This window comes from Eschrichtius robustus, chromosome 19 (genome assembly GCF_028021215.1).
Source record: "Eschrichtius robustus isolate mEscRob2 chromosome 19, mEscRob2.pri, whole genome shotgun sequence".
NCBI lineage: Eukaryota > Metazoa > Chordata > Mammalia > Artiodactyla > Eschrichtiidae > Eschrichtius > Eschrichtius robustus.
In genome coordinates this window covers 29,159,866-29,178,014 of record NC_090842.1, presented here as the reverse complement: position 1 = coordinate 29,178,014, position 18,149 = coordinate 29,159,866, and the positions used below count along the sequence as shown (strand labels likewise).

The window sequence follows — 18,149 nt, the reverse complement described above, 5'->3', positions numbered from 1 at the left end:
AAAAGCTAGCCCAAACCACAATCCTTATAATTACCATTGCCTCTATACCTTAGAGTTAATCCATACCTTAGTGCTGCCCCTCCAGCTGGAGAGAGTCTTAGTGACATGATGCCGTCTGACTGGTGAACGATCCAGTTACAGAATCCCACTGAGAGTCTCCTTCCTAGGTCTCCTCCTAGTACTAATTGACTTAGTTTGGTTCCCTGAGAGTAGAGCCTGAGGCAGAGAGGTGAGGAAACCACAAGATCAGTGTGTATTACTGAGACTGCTGCCGTGAGCAAGGAGAGACCAATTTCTCTAGGACTTCCTGCCACCTGAGCAGTGTACCGAATGTCTCCAGATGCTGGAGCACAGGGTTACTCCTGGGGGCTTTAACCGTCCTGTAATTCCAGTCTCACTTGAACAAAGACAAAGGGGAGAAAGTCCTGGAGCAGAGAATAGAAAGTCACGTGGCCCACCCATGCTTCAAGTGGCATGCTGTCCATGCAAGATGAGGCTGAGCCTGCACAGAACTGTCCACTGCAGCTATGACTTAAATCAGAAGTGGGCTGAGGTTATGTGACCAAGTGTGAGTAATGTCGTCGTCGTCGTCGTCGTCATCATCATCATTATTTGTGGCTAAACCAGCTATAGAACAAGGACAGAGTATTATAAATAATATAATAGAAACATCAACAAAATATATAGGAGGAAAGGGAAAAATGAATCTCACATTTGAGAATAAAGAGGTCTATATGGAGGAGATGGTATTTCCGTGAGATCTTAAAAGAGAAGTAGGATTTCATCAGGTGAAGTCAAGGCAAAACATCCAGGAGAGGAAAATGTAATTAACAAAGACTGTATGCAGTCATGGTGTACAGTGCTGGGGATGCAGTGATGGGTGTAGTTATGGGGTTATAGGGATGGGGTGTAATGAGGCATCTATCTGGAATGGCAGTGTTTGGGTTTAACGTGAATGTGAAGTGAGTTTGAAGGAAGATTATAAGAAGGAAACTCTAAAGGTCCAGCTCTGGGCCCATGTGGGATGAGAGGGGCATTGCCTGGTGACCTGATTACATCCCCAGACCATCCTCCCTTTGTTTTGTCAACCTGTAGGCCAGTTTCCACTTTGAGGCCACAGGGTTGCTCTGATGCCTTCAGGGTTCCTTCAGCCTCCCCTTATGAGAATCGGAAAGTGGGCTTTGATCTCCACTACCTATCAGCAGGGGTAGATTAGCGCATGTTTTAAGCCATGCCTCAGACTGAGGTCCTCTCTCGTTTTGTTTTCTCCCTCAGCGTTTCAGCAGAGCAATCTGGAGGACAGAGAGAGCCCATCAAAGGTCTATGTCTCTCTGGGGCCATCCAGGCCACTGGTCTGTGCTACTGATGGGGACATCACAGTCCTAGGAGGTGATGTCAAGTGGTTACTCAGCTTCCTAGATGATTAAGTGATTTTTCATAGTCCAAGAACTGCAGAAGTCAGCCAACCTTCCCGATCTTATTGTTGTTCCTCATTTCTTACTTCATCCTCTCTAAATGGCAAAGCCTGCAGCTTGGTGGCAGGAAATCTGGGCTCAAGTCCCAGCTGTGCTGCTTTTCAGCACTGTGATATTTGATAATTCATCCTACCTTGCAAAGCCTCAGTTTCCTCATCGGCAAAATGGGAATCATTGCATTAAATTAGGGAATGGCTGCAAAGCATTTAGCCCTGGGTCTGGCACCTACAAGGCATTCCATACATGAAAGCTAGTACCATTGTTTCCTGACATATATTAGTGTCTCCCAAAGTGGAGGTCCTGTACATTAGGGGACACCTGAGATAATCAAAGGTGACCTAGACAGAACAACAAATAGAAGATATGCAATTAGGAAGCCATATTCTCCACAGTTCTCTTTCAATACTGATTTTGCAGAGAAGATAGACTCAGTTTGGTGGTAGCATATTTCATATATACATATATACATATAAATTAGTAAGACATATGTATATATATCTTATATATACACATATATATGATATATACTTATATATCTTATATATTAATAAGATATATGTATATAATTATCTTAATAAGATATATATGTATATATATCTTGTTAATTTCCCTTTATAACAAAGAGAGAACACCCTTGTGCCTCCAGTTAATGGGAGAAAATTACATTGCGTTTAATCTGGTAAACTCAGTCCTATTCAATACTTTAAACAGTCTGTTTAAGTAACATAAGCTTTTTCAAATAAATGCATGGCCTCTCAGATTTGCTTCCCATCCTCCCTCCTCCTCTCCAAGATGCAGTCTGGCTGTATGAGTTAGGGGAAACATATATGACCATATGAGTAGAAGTGCAGAGGGAGCCTGGACCCACTTATGAAAGTCCTCTTGTTGTGGTGGTCTCCACAGCAACTTCCCTCTGCACCAGGTTCCTGGGAGGATGATGAATTCTAACATGGTGAGTTCGTGGTCTGTCCTCTTGTCTTGATCAAAGTCCATGGGTCCTCCCCTGCTAACTCAGTCCCCCACTTTGGCTCTGACCAGCACTCAGCACTGTGCTCCACCCAGGTCAAATTGTGGTTCCACTTTGTTTTCAAGCCTGGGAAGCACCTCTATAGGCCCCCTGCCCTCTTCCCCCTCCAGCTCCCAGCCAGGTTCTCAATCACCTCTCAGTTCCCTTCAAGGCCGTATCTGGGGTCCTTCCAAGGAATAGCAGATTTGAGGGAAGTGGGCGCATCACCTGAGATTTCTCTAACCTCTTTTATTTTGCTGTGGCTGCTGCAGGATGGCTCACAGGTGTGGGCACACAGGTGGCAGCCTTCTCCTGGAGATCCAAGGTTGCTTTGAAACTCTCCCACCTCTCATACCTCCCACTTCGGGACTTAAGTCTAAGAGGGGGAATCAAGGCAACTTGTGTCATCCTCTGCTTTCCCTACCTCTGTTTCCTTCTCCTTCCCAAGGTCCACAATGCAAGAGGGGCAGACTATCCTCTTTGTCCTATTTTGAGAACCTCTGCACCACACCCTCCTGCTTCACCATAATGGTTGTCGGGGGAAATGGGAATGATTTTGCAGTATGACAATGCAAAACGTACTGGTTTACTCTTTTTAAAGTACTATCCCATTGCATTAGATATTAAAGATTTCTTTGATAATGAGAAGGTCAACAAAAACTAGAATAAGCCACAAGCAGTTATCCTTCAGAAGGGTAAACACACATGAAATCTGATCAGTTCTTTATTGCACATGGAATAAATTATGAATGGCACTGTAATTAATTCCCATATAGCTCACATACCCATCCCTTTTAATATCCCTTTTAATAAATGTAACATGCAAATTGCTAATGTTTTATGTAAAGGCAACCTATCTGAATACTGATGCTGTTATTAGGAAAGGCTTTCCATGAATGCTGGCAAAAACTCCAGGCGTTTTGTTCCCCACACTGGGCTTCCTTATTCCAGGGCAATGTCAGAACCTGTTGTGCAGGGTTCAAGGCTGGCTTCTCCCAGTGCCAACCCTGGGATTGTGCACTTCCATGTTCACCACAGGTCAATTTAAATAAAATTTTAAAGGCCAAGGTCAATTTAAAGAAAGGTCAATTTTTTTAAGGTCAATTTAAAGAAAAATATCAAGTGAATTGATAGTCAAGTTAGTAGTGGGAATGATACAAATTGTAAAGTTAGGAGGTCAATGGCTGAGTTTGGGGAAACACCAGGGTACACGGAAAAAGCTGTGATGGATACATGAATGGAAAAGACCTTCTCAAGGAGAAAGGCAGTCATGTACACAACTCATTAGGAAACAGGAGGGGCGGAAAAAGCAAAGCATTGAGTTGTTCAGGAGAACCTAGGACAGCTTCTTGGAAGAGGTGGCAGTTGAACTGGCTTTTAAAGGATGAGAAGCTGGAGAAGAAAAACTTCCAAAATGTGTGGGGAGAGATGTGACAATAAGACAGTACATGTGAAGACACTTTCAAAACTGTTGAATGAGTAGTGGTATAAAGAATTAATATTATTTCTGAATGGATGCAGGGACAGAATTATAGAACAGGGAGAATCTTTTTGGTGGCACTGAGGGAGGTCCAGAGTGGGGAGTTAGTCTAAGAAGGCTCAAGATTGTAGACAAGGTGGACATTGAAGATCCTGGTTGGCAGGGCCAGGGGAGATGCCACTCTGAGCTGGCAAAGTTTGTGCCTAAGAGCCAACCACTTATCCTGTCAGCAGCCTTCTTCCTCTCCTTGGAAACTTCTCTGCCTCTCCACCCTGCTCTGGGTTCTTCTGGAATCACAGGCAGGAATGGAAACCTCATTCATACTTGGGCCTCTAGAATTTGTAATCCTAAAACGTCTGCTCAGTTTTCATAAGATGGGAGACTGAGGCCCAGAGAAAAGAAAGGTTTAGATTCTGACTTAGCAAACACTACTGACCACCTGCTACTATACGGCCCAGACATGAGCTAAGTGCTTTGATGTCTAAACAGCTATAATTCTTTTGAACCTGTTACAACAAACATGTCTATAAACATTAAATGAATTAAAATATTTGTATGCTCAATTTTTTTAGTGGCAAATAGTTTTTTTTAATAGTTCATTTTGCAATTTCAGGATGTTCTTTTTTTAAATTTATTTTTTCTTGAAGTAAAGTTGAATTAAAATGTTGTGTTAACTACTTCTGTATAGCAAAGTGACTCAGTTATACATATATACATTCTTTTTCATATTCTTTTCCATTATGGTTTATCACAGAATATTGAATATAGTTCCCTGTGCTATACAGTAGGACTTTGTTGTCTATCCAGTCTATATATACCAGTTTGCATCTGCTAATCCCAAACTCCCACTCCTACCCTCTCCCCCCACCCTTGGAAACCACCAGTCTACTCTCTATGTCCCTGATTTTGTTTTTGTTTCATAGATAGGTTCATTTGTGTCATATTTTAGATTCTACATATAAGTGAGATCATATGTTATTTGTCTTTCTCCCTTACTTCACCTAGTATGATAATCTCTAGTTGCATCCATGTTGCTGCAAATGGCATTATTTTGTTCTTTTTTATGGCTAAGTAGTATTTATTCCATTGTATATATGTACCACATCTTCTTTATCCATTCATCTGTCGATGGACATTTAGGTTGTTTCCATGTCTTGGCTATTGCGAATAGTGCTGCTATGAACATAAGGGTGCATGTATCTTTTTGAATTGTAGTCTTGTCTGGATATATGCCCAGGAGTGGGATTGCTGGATCTTGTATGCTTAATGTTAAACCAAAATGAGTAAACCCTGCAGACAAGCTGGAAACATTTTAGATATTCCCACCCCACCTCCCATTCACCTCCTGGGATTTACGGTCACCTCAAAGGTGGGCAGTTTGAACATCCAGACATCTGAAATGGGCAGTCCCTTTCTTCCTTACCCCCCGTCTGTGGTTCTCATCATGCATAGGGACTGCTCTCCAGGTGTCCGCTGGATTTCAGAGGCAATTTGAGGGATTTTCAACGTTTATTTGAACCATATGTGATTTTTTTGCTGAATTAAGAATCAAACCCTCACATAAGACTCCACTGAAGTCCCCTTTCCATAATCCTTAGTGCTGTCAGTGGCATATCAGAAATGGAGTTGCAGTTGGGAAGGAAGGTGTTATTTACTGGAGGACTTCAAATCTGCAAAAGTTTATGGAGCACCTGACTTGAGCAAAGTGCATGAGGCAGCCCCTTGCTCTGACCTTGAGGAAGCCCTTCCCTGCTTGTGCAGAGTTCTGTGCCCTGCTTGTCACTCCCCTGCCTCTTTTAGGAGGTGACTATTCTGGGAAACCTCCCATGCATTAGACTGATGCTTCCCAAACCCACTGTTGCTGTTGTTAAATTCCTTCCCCACATCTCCAGGGGGTGGGGCCAAAGAACGCACTTTTCAGCAAGTGCCCCTGATAATTCTGACTCCACCTGCCCAGCCCCAAGTATTTGGGAAGCTCTGTCCTGGGCCCTTAACCCTAAGTGAGGCATGGAGCCTGCGAGGGGCAGGATGGTAATCCTCCTGGGTCCTGAGGCGGATCTTCCATGACCCACCAGTACTGCAATGAGATCCTGGAATGCTGAGGACAGGCCCCGACAGAACTGCTTATATTAATAACTTCGCTCCCTAGGCTTGTCTTCTTATATTTACCGTGGGGGGCCTGGGTCTAGATCAGAATTGCAGAGTCTTCATCCACGACACAACTCAAGCCAGTAGAAATGCTGTGTTGGGCTCACATGGTGATTTTTTGTTAATTGAGACCACATTTAAGAATTGAGAGATATCATAGACTTCTGGTTTGGCCCACCTACATTGTCACAAGGCAAATGTTTACTGGAGTTGAGAAGTCATTGCCCCTTTAAACAGAGCATGTGCTGTCTAGTTTTCCACAGTCCCCATGATTCCCTATTGTCTCTCCTGGCCAGCTTCATTCACTGCTTGTTTGCTGCCTTCCTGGCCTCTGTAGACATCTGAGTTGATGTCTCTGGCTTGCCTGAACCCAAATGTACTCTCTGCTTCTACCATCCTGTGAGCCCAAAGCCTATCAAATTATCTTTCCCCCACTCAAGAGTTAATCATCAGCTTCTTGTGTAAATCAGAACAGGAAAGTCTTGCTTGGCCAATTCCTCCAAAAATCTTAGTCTGATGCTATTATTGTTCACCGAGCCTGTGTCCTGTGTCTGCCTGCTCAACACTTGTCTCCTAACCGGAAGCCCTTTCTTGTCCCTGACCGAAGATCCCTGAGGCCAGCCGTGGCCGCGGATGTCCAGGGAGTTCAGGCGGGCCAACCAGATGAGTGGGGAGTGGGTGCACCCAGGCCAGACCCTGTTCTGGGCTGTTTGGGTCCTTGCAGCTGCCACCGAGGGTGAGACACCCAGTGGGAGAGGAGGGCTCCTCAGAAGATGGGATAGGGGATTTCCCTACCTTGGAGGATTTTCCCTGGTGGAAATGAATTTACTTCTCAGGAGTCTCTAGGGGCCCATGGAGGGCTGTGTAGTAACCTCAGGGCACCTGACCAATGTCCTGGTATTACTGAGAGCCCTAGGCCAGGGTCTTCTCAGGTGTGGGTAGAGCACAGAAGACCCTGTCTTGTCCTTGGGTTGTTCGCACCTTTGGGAGCTTGGAGAGCCCTCTGACCTAGGCACTGGAGAGGGGCGTGGGATGGAGCCTGTGCTTCTGTAATGCCAACTGCCCAGGGAGGACTGTCACTATTGAAATGACATTAGAATAAATAATGCCAAGAAATCTGGGTCCTGCTAAGTAAATAGTTGAGCAGCTAACTTCTCAAGGCTCCATATTCGATGTAGAAACTGAGAAGCTTGCATTGCCATTCTCCATAAGAATTATCCTCATACCCCTGGAGGTGGATGAGCTGATTTCAGGTGGCATCTGCAAGAGAGTTTTTTATTTTCGTTGCTGTATATGTATTTTCATGTGTACTCAAAAGCATATACCTAAGTCATCAAAACCACAATTCCATAGACGTTACTGTTTACAATTCCTCTAAGTAAACTTTTAAAAGTTTATTTCAATTTAATTTTAAGAAAAGATAAAAGCCAGTAGTCACATGGGTGATACACAGACATGCCAGCAATTGTGCTGGTGGGTATAAAAATGACTGAAATGTGGGAAACTTTGAGCCAGAAGATTTTTGTGGGGTCCTAGGATCTCTAAAGGCTGGTGTGTATCAGTTCCATAGTAAGGGAAAGTTTGTGTGCAGCAGAAGGGAGATGGATTCCTGAATTAAATTTTGGAAGATGGTGTGGCTTGGTGCTGTGCTCCTAGGAGAAATTAAGTGGGTACTCTGATGCAGATGACTTCTAAGGGAATGTTGAAGGAGCAGTAGACATGGGTTCATTGAGAAGGAATCCAGATACTTGCGCAGCCTCTGGGTTGAGAAAGAGTGTCCCACTATGGGGAGCTCTGAGTCTGGCTTATTCCCAGCCTCTTCCCTGCCAGCTCTTGATTCCTCCCTGTGTGTTTCCCTAGGGCCAGCTGCAGATGCACCAGTGAGGAACACCAGGCTGGAATGGTCCCGGGGGAAGCAAGCTACTGTGCTGGGAAACGACATGCCTGTGAACGTGTTCCTTGGGATCCCTTATGCTGTACACCCTGTAGGACTCCTGCGATTTGCAAAACCAGAGCCTGCATTGCTCTGGAATGATTTCCAAAACGCTACGTCCTACCCTAAATTGTAAGAGCTGGCTCGGTCCTGTGGGTGGCCTGTGACCTGGGCGTAGGGGCAGAGCACATGATAAAGATCATGCAGCCCAGTGGGAGGATGTGGAGGGTCAGATGTGGGTGAGGCTTCTGTGATGGCATGGCTCCCCGTCTGGTTTAGAACAAGCAGATTCCCTGGGCTCCCTTCCAGACTTCCTGAATCTGAATCCCCAAAGCTGGGCCTGGATAACTGGATTGTAAAGAAACTCTCTAGGAAGTCTGAGGACCAGTCAGGTTTGGGAACCACTGTGACGGGCTTACTGAGTCTTTTGGTTAGAAGGGGTTGTTGAAGCGTTTCCATGTGACCTCTCCCCAGGCTTAGTCTCCACACTCAGACTAGGTAAGGGCTTTAGAGTGGAATGGATACATGAGTGTGTCTCTGTGCCCCAGGGTAGCTGGGAGGGCAGGAACTCCCAGACACTGCAAATTTTCAAGCTTAGATGGGCAAGAAGTTCACAGGTAAATTTTGGAGGTGTCTCGTGCATTGGATGGGAGGTGAGACTTGGAAATCGCCAAGAATCTGTTGACTCTCAGATTCTGTGAAGCCCTCAGGTTGGGCCATGTTAGTTCTTGGCATTGGGGTCCCAGGCAGAAGGAGTACCCTGGTGCCAGAAAACTCACTAAGCCACAGAAGACCCCATGTGGTCCAGAGACCAAGGACAATAAGCTGAATCTCATCTGCTTGTTCATTCATTCATTCAACTGATATCCACTGAGAACCAACAATTAAAATATAGGGTCTAACTGGAGAAATTTCAGAAGGCTTCTTGGAGGAGGTAGCGTTTTGACAGAATCTGGAAGAAAGGGAAGAACATGAGCAAGAAGATCTGGGGAGAGAGCAGTCCAGGCAGAGGTACCAGCTTAAGTGAAGGCCTGAATGCAGGAATCTCCCTGCTTGTCTATCTCAGTTGGTTCCTGGTAGAAGGCCTGGAAATGTCCTTTTGTTCCTGTAGGGGCAGAAGGGGGAGCCGCCAGAGTAAAACCCTTGATACGCAACCCAGTGTCCTACCTTTTACAGCTTGGGGAATTGTTGAGCCACCTTGAGTCTTTATGTGTGTGTCTGGATTATGGTGATGGGGGTAGGCATGGGTGGGTGCTGGGGGTTAATGGTATAATTATTCTGCATGATGTGCTTTCTTACCCAGGAACCAGATCAAAGAGAATTATAGCTTGTTTGTTTGGGCCACCATAGGGGTTGGGGTATTATTAGACTTTGTACCAAGAGTGCTGTATGCCTCTTCTGCTCAGGCACTGGAGACCGTTAGGCCTCCCTGCTGTCATAAGAACTGGTCCCTCCCAGGCAAGTTTGCTGACAGCAACTCTGAAGGTTTCTTCTTCCCTTTTTCAAGGTGCCTCCAGAACTCAGAGTGGCTGTTCTCAGATCAACACATTCTCAAGGTGCATTGTCCCAAACTCAGTGTGTCGGAAGACTGCCTGTACCTTAACATCTATGCACCGGCCCATGCGGACACTGGCTCCAAGCTCCCCGTAAGGAGGCCTGCCTTGCTGAGGGCTGCAGTTGGCAGGTTCTGTGCCTGGGACCCAGGCGGAGTGGCAGGATGTCTGGAATCAGATCTAGGCCCCCACTGGGTAAAAGGGAAATGCAATCACTTGACATGTCAATAACTTTCTTAAAAAATCATTCTAATGACAGATTCACTTTATCTCCTTTTCTGATTGCTTCCTTATTGGCAGTGACTTGATCTTTGATTTTTATTTTGTTTTGTTTTTCCCCTCTGTTGGGTATTTAATGGTCTGTAAGCATTTAGAAAAGACTCTGCTTCAGAGGACTCTGATTTTTCAGTTTGGGAAATCCTGTTTTAAAGAGGAAAAATGCCTTTTTCAAATTTTCTGTTTTCAATGAAGACAGTCAGGTAATAATGTGAAATGTTTCACTTAAGAATGTGAAAGATCACTGTACAAGTGAGTGGAGAAGGTAATTCTACCATCTAATTTTGAACCACAACCTCTATCACCCTCTCTCCCCTTGCCACTGCAATGGAGACTCGCTCTATTGTATCGTAACAGCAACACCTATTGAGGGCTGACTATGTGCCAGGCACAGTTCATTATCTCATCTAACCCCCACAATAACCCAGTGGGTGAGGATAATTGGACCTATTCTACAGCTGAAGAAGCTGAGGCACAGGAAGGGCATAAGTGACTTGGTCCATGTTATACACACAGTAAGTGGCAGATCCGGGTGTCAAAGCCAATGCTTTGTCCAGTTCTCCTTTTTCCTCTGTGGCTTTCTTCTCTTTTCTTGCCCCAAGAGTTGTAGTCACTAATATGACCTTAAAAAAGAGATGGGGAGGGATTTATTATTAAGTATATAAATTGTGGTAATACCATTTGAATGTTTGATGTTTCCTGGTCCCAGTTTTTCTAATCAGTATAGTAAAGCTTCCATACTTCTCTTCCCTTTTTTCCCTCCTCTCTTCTCTTTTCTCTGTAAGTAGGGAAAAGTCTTAGAAAAGCAGCTTTTCCTCTCATATATGGCTTACAGTGATTTCCATCCTCCTGTGGGTCACAAGTTCAAAGACATTTAGTTAACATTTTCTGAGCACTTGAAATATACAACATTGTTCTATAGACTTCGGATGAAGAATTTTATTTAAACCTAATGATAACCTCATAAACGAGATACTTTAATTCTTCACATCTTACAGATGAGAAAAACAAACCTCAGAGAGGTTGTGGAAGCTGCTCAAAGTCACACAGCTAGTCAGTGGCAGAGCTGGGAATCAAACCTAGGCACTCATATGCCAGAAGCCACATGCTTAATCCTGGGCCTTCTTCAAAAGACAAAAACCTCTGATGCTGTTTGGAAAGGAAAGTGAGACATTCATATTTCCCTAAAGAAAGAATGTCCCAACATGCATGCGGAGGGGATATGGGTGCCTGGTGGGCTGACTGGAGAGTTCCTCTCTCCTCCTTAGGTCATGGTGTGGCTCCCTGGGGGTGCCTTCGAGACTGGCTCAGCATCCATCTTCCATGGGTCTGCCCTGGCTTCCTATGAGGACGTGCTTGTTGTGACTATCCAGTACCGGCTAGGAATATTCGGCTTCTTCAAGTGAGTCTCCCCAAGTGATTGACACCCCTGATCCCCAAGGGGCAGCTGGACAGCAGCCACAGGGGGTTCAGTGCCCAGCAAGCTAAGGAGAAATGAGCCTTTAGTGACACTGAACAAATTTGGCCCAAATTAGTTAGGTAATTTTAGCGGCTATAACATGTAAACCCCCAAGTCTTAGTGGCTTAAAACAATAAAAAGCTCCTTCTCACTCAACTAAAATCCAATCAAATGTTTCTGACTGACAGATTTTCTTCTGTGTGGTCAATCAGGGACCCAGGCCCCTTCCATATTGTGGCTCTGCCCTCCTCAAGGGCCCCAGATCCTCTTGGATCTGCTGTACTTGGACAGCAGATGAAGAAAGAGCATGAAGAAAGTGGTCTTTCTGGGTCAGCCTGGAGGTGGCGATTATCACTGTGTTCACATACAACTGGTAGAACTCAGTTATAATAACCACACCCAACTGCAAGGGGGATGTGTGCCCTAGAAAGTGAGGAAACAGGGTGTGTGAGCAGTTCGTAGTCTCTGCCATAGGGCCCACATCAAGGCTCCTCAGGCGCTCACCTGAAAATAATCACTCCATTGCATGGCTTCCCTTCCCCCAGTAACATCGAACATGTTTCAGATGCTCACTATGAGCCAGGCATGGTGTTGTGCACTTGCTATGCATCCATTATAGCTCATCCTCAGAATAATTCTATGAGAAACATACTGTTGTTATTCCCATTTTACAGTTGAAAAATAGAGGCACAGAGAGGTGAAACAGCTTCCCAGAGGTCACAGAATAGAGCTGGGGCTCTTGGCCACTTCCATTATCCTACTTAGAACATGGCAGAACCTAAGCCCTGACCAGGATGCAGTGTGAGCCAAAGGAGTAGTGAGAGGCCACGGTCAGAAACTACGGGGAAGGTGGCAAGGAGTCCAGCGTGAATCCTACCCTCGAGAGGCTCTCAGTGTCATGGGGGAGATAACACAGGGACACAAATACCCTACCAGGCAGGACATGAGTAATGGTCTGAGGGTGAGAGGCGACAGAGCTGTAGAAACAGAGGGAGCTGCCAGAAACCAGCGAGGCTTCCTGAGAGAGGTGGAATTTGATTTGCACCTTAAAGATGAGGTTGGGTTTGGGGAGGAGGGGTTGGGAGAAAGCACACTTGGCAAAAGGAGCTGTCTGAGCAAAGGCTGGGAAGTTGGAAAGAAATGTAGCAGCACCTGGGCCTGGAGCAATATTTGCAAACTGGGCTTTGAGCACATAGCACGGGGAGGTGGCTATGGGGCTGCGGTGGAGGCAAGAAGGCCTGAGAGGGGTGCCCTGATTACACTTTTAGCAGATCTGTACATTGGGATTCTGCCTAAGATTCCTTCGACAGAAAGGTCTCCAAAAATTGCTTATAACGTCTGGTTCTAGTAGACAGGTAGATGAGGATATAACAGGAGATGGATGTGAAAAGGTAGGGACAGGCCTGATTGGGAAAGACCTTGAATGCTAGGCTGTGCACGGTGACTGGTTTTTATTGGATAAAGAAGGAGGGACAAGAGACTTCCCTGGTGGCACAGTGGTTAAGAATCCGCCTGCCAGTGCAAGGGAGATGGGTCTGAGCCCTGGTCTGGGAAGATCCCACATGCCGTGGAGCAACTAAGCCCGTGCGCCACAACTGCTGAGCCCACATGCCACAACTACTGAAGCCTACATGCCTAGAGCCTGTGCTCTGCAACAAGAGAAGCCACCGCAATGAGAAGCCTGCGCACCACAACGAAGAGTAGCCCCCGCTTGCTGCAACTAGAGAAAGCCCACGCGCAGCAACGAAGACCCAATGCAGCCAAAAATAAAAAAATTAATTAATTAAAAAAAATTTTTTTTTAAAGAAGGAGGGACCCAGGAGTGCCCTGCACAGCAGTATAGTAGGAAGGTCACTCCAGAGCAGAGTGCAGGCTGGGCTAGGGGCACCTGGCCTTCAGATGGGGAGTCCGGTAGGGAGACTGCTGTACAGCATAGGTGCAGGTCATGGGGTGAAACAGGCTGGAGGGATTGCTAACATGTACATGGCACTTGCTGTGTGCCTGCACCGTCAATCTTCACAACAACCATGTGAAGCAGGCACCGTTATTAACCCCATTCAGACATGAGAACAATGAGGCAAAGCAAGTTAAGTGACTTGCTCAAGGTCACCCAGATCATAAGTGACCAGATTATGAATCAGGATAAACAGAAATGGAGGAATGGGGACCAATGTGGGGCCTATGATGGAATGGAGGTAAAATTGGCAGGGCATACGTGGCTCCTGACCAGATACGGAGGCTGTGGGAGAGAGAGGGCGGAGTTAGGGCCAACCCAGGGGTCATGGACAGAGAAAGGGAACCAAGGGGAGGAGCGGTGTGGGGGACTGGGGGACAGGAGGAGTAGACTATGATCCCGGGGTTACTCTCATACATGGTGGGTACCACACGGATGTTTTGGTCTAGGCGTTTCTTTGATTCTGTGTTTCTCCCCTTGTTTCCCCGTTAATTGTCCACTCATCCTGGGAAACAGGCTATTCTGCAGGGGCAGCAGCATGGAACATGGTTAGGAGCATGGATCCAAATCTGCAACTTTCTGGCTCCTGGGCAAGGGATTTAACCTCTCTGTGCCTCCATTTACTGTCTGTGAGAAGGAAACGATGAATCCATCAGTATCCTTAGAACATGCTTGCGGATATCACTGATGGGCGTGGGGGTGATGTGAGCTGTGGCTGCAGAGAAATGCAGCCACTGCCTAAACCACTTCCCAGCAGAGGGTGGTGGGGCATGGGGTGGCAGAATAAACTTCCCAGTCCCTCAGTATCCCACCCTGAAGCCCCCAGCCGGTGTCTCCCACTGGCCACAGTTCATAAAGGTCAGTCTTTTGAGAACAAGGTGGAGAAGGGTGAAGAGAAGACCCAGAGGGATAAAGGAGAAAGACCAGCACCACCTACCTCACAGGGTGGGAGGATCATAGGAGCATCAGCTGTAAAGCCCTTGGGACAACGTTGTGCACGATGCTGCAGCAGCTGCTATTATTATCATTATTATTCATTTAGTCATTCATTGGAACCCCTGTGCCCAGGGAGGTCTTGCTTCCTGGTGCAGACCAACTCTCAGGGGCAGGACTTTTCTGGAATCCATGGATGCAGGGGAGCCTATGATTACCCTGGATTGCACATATAAGATCGTCTGTGCATTTTTCTGGGGTGTGGAGCTATCATCAGATTCTCAAAGAAACCCAAATCCCAGCAGAGGGTGAGAATTAAGCCTGGTTTTCCCAGCTGCCCCAGGCCTCTGACTCTCAGCTCCTTTCCAGCTGAGGTGGCGATGCCCTGACACCAGCCCACGGCCTCTGCAACCCACTCCCTGGGCTGTGAGAAGCAGACAGCGGCCACCTGAGCATTCTCACCCTGCCTCTTGTCCACAGCACAAGGGACAAGCACGCACTGGGGAACTGGGCCTTCATGGACCAGGTGGCTGCCCTGACCTGGGTCCAGGAGAACATAGAATTCTTTGATGGGGACCCACACTGCGTGACCATCTTTGGCGAGTCAGCAGGAGCTATAAGTGTTTCCAGCCTTGTGAGTTCTTCTCTTTGGGACTTGAAGGAACCTCGGTGTCACCTCATTTTTGAGGTGACAAAAATGAGGACAATGAGTCATTCACATCTAATTGCTGCTTTCATGTTGAACAAACACTTATAAACACATTGTCTCCCTCGAGCCTCACAAATACATTGTGAGTTAAGGGCTCAGTCTCATTTCAAGGACGGGGGGTGAAGGAGCTAGCACTCCCACGGCAGAATGCTTGACCTCCAAGTTCATGAGGAACCTGGGGCTCGGAGAGGTTAGAAAACTTGCCCAAACCTTCGCAGCTAGTCCTTGAAACCTCCAAACCAGGATTTTTTCCCCTCTGAGTTTAGAGCTCTTAAGAAGGCTTCCTGGGAAGTTTTCTTTAAAGAAGGGCTGGGTTTTGTGTGTGATAGGTGGGGAGCCCCCTGGATAACTTTTCCTGGGTCTCCTGTGTTCTCTCTCCAGATTCTGTCCCCCATGGCCAAAGGCTTATTCCACAGAGCCATCATGGAGAGTGGGGTGGCCATCATCCCTTACCTGAAGGCCCCTGATTACGAGAGGAATGATGATGTAGGTATATTGTTAACTCTTCTCCAGCTTCCTCTCCTTGGTCAGGAGAGAATGTGGTCAGGTGTCCATAGACCACGTGCTTGGCTATCCTTGCTGACCATGACCAAAGGATCTGATGTTGGCCCAAGGTGACCCTTGTTGCTCCATGGAAGGGCTGGTTCAATAGCAAATCGGTCCAGGTACACAATGCACTACTGCTGGTGTGCATGAGTGTGTGTGTGTGTGTGTGTGTGCGTGTATAAGCATATGTGTAATAGTTCTTACATCTTATCCATTACTCTTTGCTTGTGATATATAATTCAGTCCTCTGTATTATGTATGGCTTTTCTCCTGTACTAAATCTACTCCACCTAGAGTACTATGTTAAGAAAGATTCTGAGGTTGTTTCCAGCTCAGTGTGAAATAATGCTGTGACTGATAAATGCTGTCTGGCATGAGATTGTGAGGGGGAAGTGAGGCATATGCCCTAGGTATGTGTCATCTATCATCTTGTCTTAGCGCTCTACCAGATAAGAGGACCTAGAGGCCAAGGTCTCTGTATCTTTCATGTCCCAGCATAATGTCTGGTGTATATTAGGTGATTATAAATGTTTGCTGAATGAATGAGTTAACGAATGAGCTGATTCATTCAATGAATACTAATTAAGCCCTGGACTGTGGAGCCACCTCCTGGGTATTATTCGCTTTAGTGGTGCATTTTCTTAAACACCTTGTAGAAAATAACAACTTACACCAAGAGTGGGAACATAGAGTTATAATATCGTAAAACAAAATACCCTCAATACACAGGGAATATTGATTTTGGTAACATGATATATCAAGCTTTTTTTAGTTTGTGCATTCGCCACACACATATTGAGTGCTCATTGTTTTCCCTGCTCTGTTTTAAGACCCATGGGTTTATAAGTGGAGAAGACATATACTAACTTGAGAAGACTATAATCTTTTTATGGCAAGGATTTTTAACCTGGAATCCATGGAGAGTTTGATAGGTGGTCCTAGAACTCCTACAGTTGTATGGAGACTCTATGTTTGTGCATTTTCCAGAGAGAAGGTCTGTAGCTTCCATTGGATTCTCAGAGCATCTATGACTCCCACAAGAGTAAGGACCACCACTCTCAAGGGACAAGTTCTACACATGTGGGAAGTCCAATGACAGGGCAAGAAGGTGTTTAGCAAAGAGCTAGGTAGAGGAGGTGAGGACACTTGGAGTAACAGGAGATTAGAAGAGGAAGGGGCTCATGGGGGCTGCAATGGTCTAAAAGAATATCCTGGAAAAGATGGGACTTGGGCCTCAAAGAATGAATGGAATTGGTGTAGAGATAGAAAAAGGATGCTCAGGGCATGTTCAGATATTCCAGGCTGGGGTGGGGCTGGAGCAGAGCTGATAAGCTGAGATGGATCCAGCTCTGGTGATTGCTAAAGATTACAAGGAGGGTCAGGCAAGAGAGTAAGGATGATGCAGTGCCAACCTGTCCTCAATGTGTGCGTTCCATTATGAGCACGTGGGGGTGGGGAGAGGCAGCAGGCCGGACTTCATATATAAAGCACCAACCTGGGGCTGGACTGAGGACATTTTCCAACTTTCATTTTCCTGGAGGCTTTCAGTCCTGTGCGCTGACCTGTTCCTTCTCTGGAAATAGTCGCAGATGGTTGCAGATATTTGTGCCTGCAATGTGTCAGACTCCGTGGCCCTGCTACAGTTCCTGCGGGCAAAATCCTCCAAGGAGTTGCTGAGCATCAACCAGGTGAAGAGGGAGGGGAGAGTTTGGGGACAGTGTTGCCCTTTGAATGGAGTGGTAGACAAATCCTGCCACTCTCTTATTTATTTTGATTTGGGACTTGGACAGGTGGCGGTTGGGGATTCATAATAACGGCTGTAAAAAAGCAATGTGGCATGTAGAACCCTTATAGGTAATTTAAGGACATTGACAAGCCAGGGTGCTGCTTAGCTTGGATAAGACCCAACAAAATACAAAGGTTGTCTCTACATCATTGAAGGCATCTCACTGGGAAGAGGGACCACATTTGCTCCACAGGCCACTAGAAACTAAAGTCAAGATCAAGAGCTGGAAGTTGGGAAGCCATTTTGGCTTGAGATGACCAAGAACTTTCTAAAAACTCAGCTGTCTGAAAAAGGACCGGCTCCTTTAGAAGGCAGTGAGATACCCACCTCTGTAGGTATGCAAGCAGGGTCTACATGACTGCTGACGAATTTCAATCACTGGATGATTCATTGGACTGGATGATCTTTTATGTCTAATCTTCCAATCTTGAGACCCTCTGGTAGTCCTTGAGAGAATTAGGTCCTTACCTGTTCGATTCTAACATTTGTTAAATAGTTATTTGGCATGGATTGAGAATCTGCTGTGAGTTTTACTAGGGTCCGGGAAATGGGTAATAAGTTCTTGACCCAGTGTAGTGTGAAAGCTCTTTTGTGTGCTCCCTTCTACCCCCACTCCCAGAACAGAGACCTAAAAAAAATCATGAATAGAGCCAGGTGTTACTTCCTAAGACCCAAGAAATATCCATCCAGATCCAAGGCCCAGTGCTGAGGAAGATGCCTCAGGAAGACGCTCACACGAACCCACACTACCCTGGCCATCCCCTCCCCTCACCACTCTGCCCATCGCGTTTGGCCAGTGGTTCCACACTTGAGCATGCATCAGACTCACCTGGTGGGCTGGGCTGCACCCCCTAGAGTTTTGTATTCAGCAGGTGTGGGATGGGGCATGAG

At 46.2% G+C, this 18,149-nt stretch overlaps 1 protein-coding gene across 1 annotated transcript in view; it reads left to right on the top strand.

Annotated features, from left to right (window-relative positions):
- Window positions 1-6,772: 6,772 nt before the first annotated feature.
- The window catches only part of CES5A (carboxylesterase 5A), a 33,541-nt gene continuing 22,164 nt past the window's right edge, over window positions 6,773-18,149 (top strand). The window contains 7 exon segments of the mRNA XM_068527298.1: window positions 6,773-6,845; window positions 7,970-8,174; window positions 9,550-9,688; window positions 11,140-11,273; window positions 14,698-14,851; window positions 15,308-15,412; window positions 17,056-17,160. Coding sequence (XP_068383399.1) covers window positions 6,773-6,845; window positions 7,970-8,174; window positions 9,550-9,688; window positions 11,140-11,273; window positions 14,698-14,851; window positions 15,308-15,412; window positions 17,056-17,160 — 915 coding nt within the window.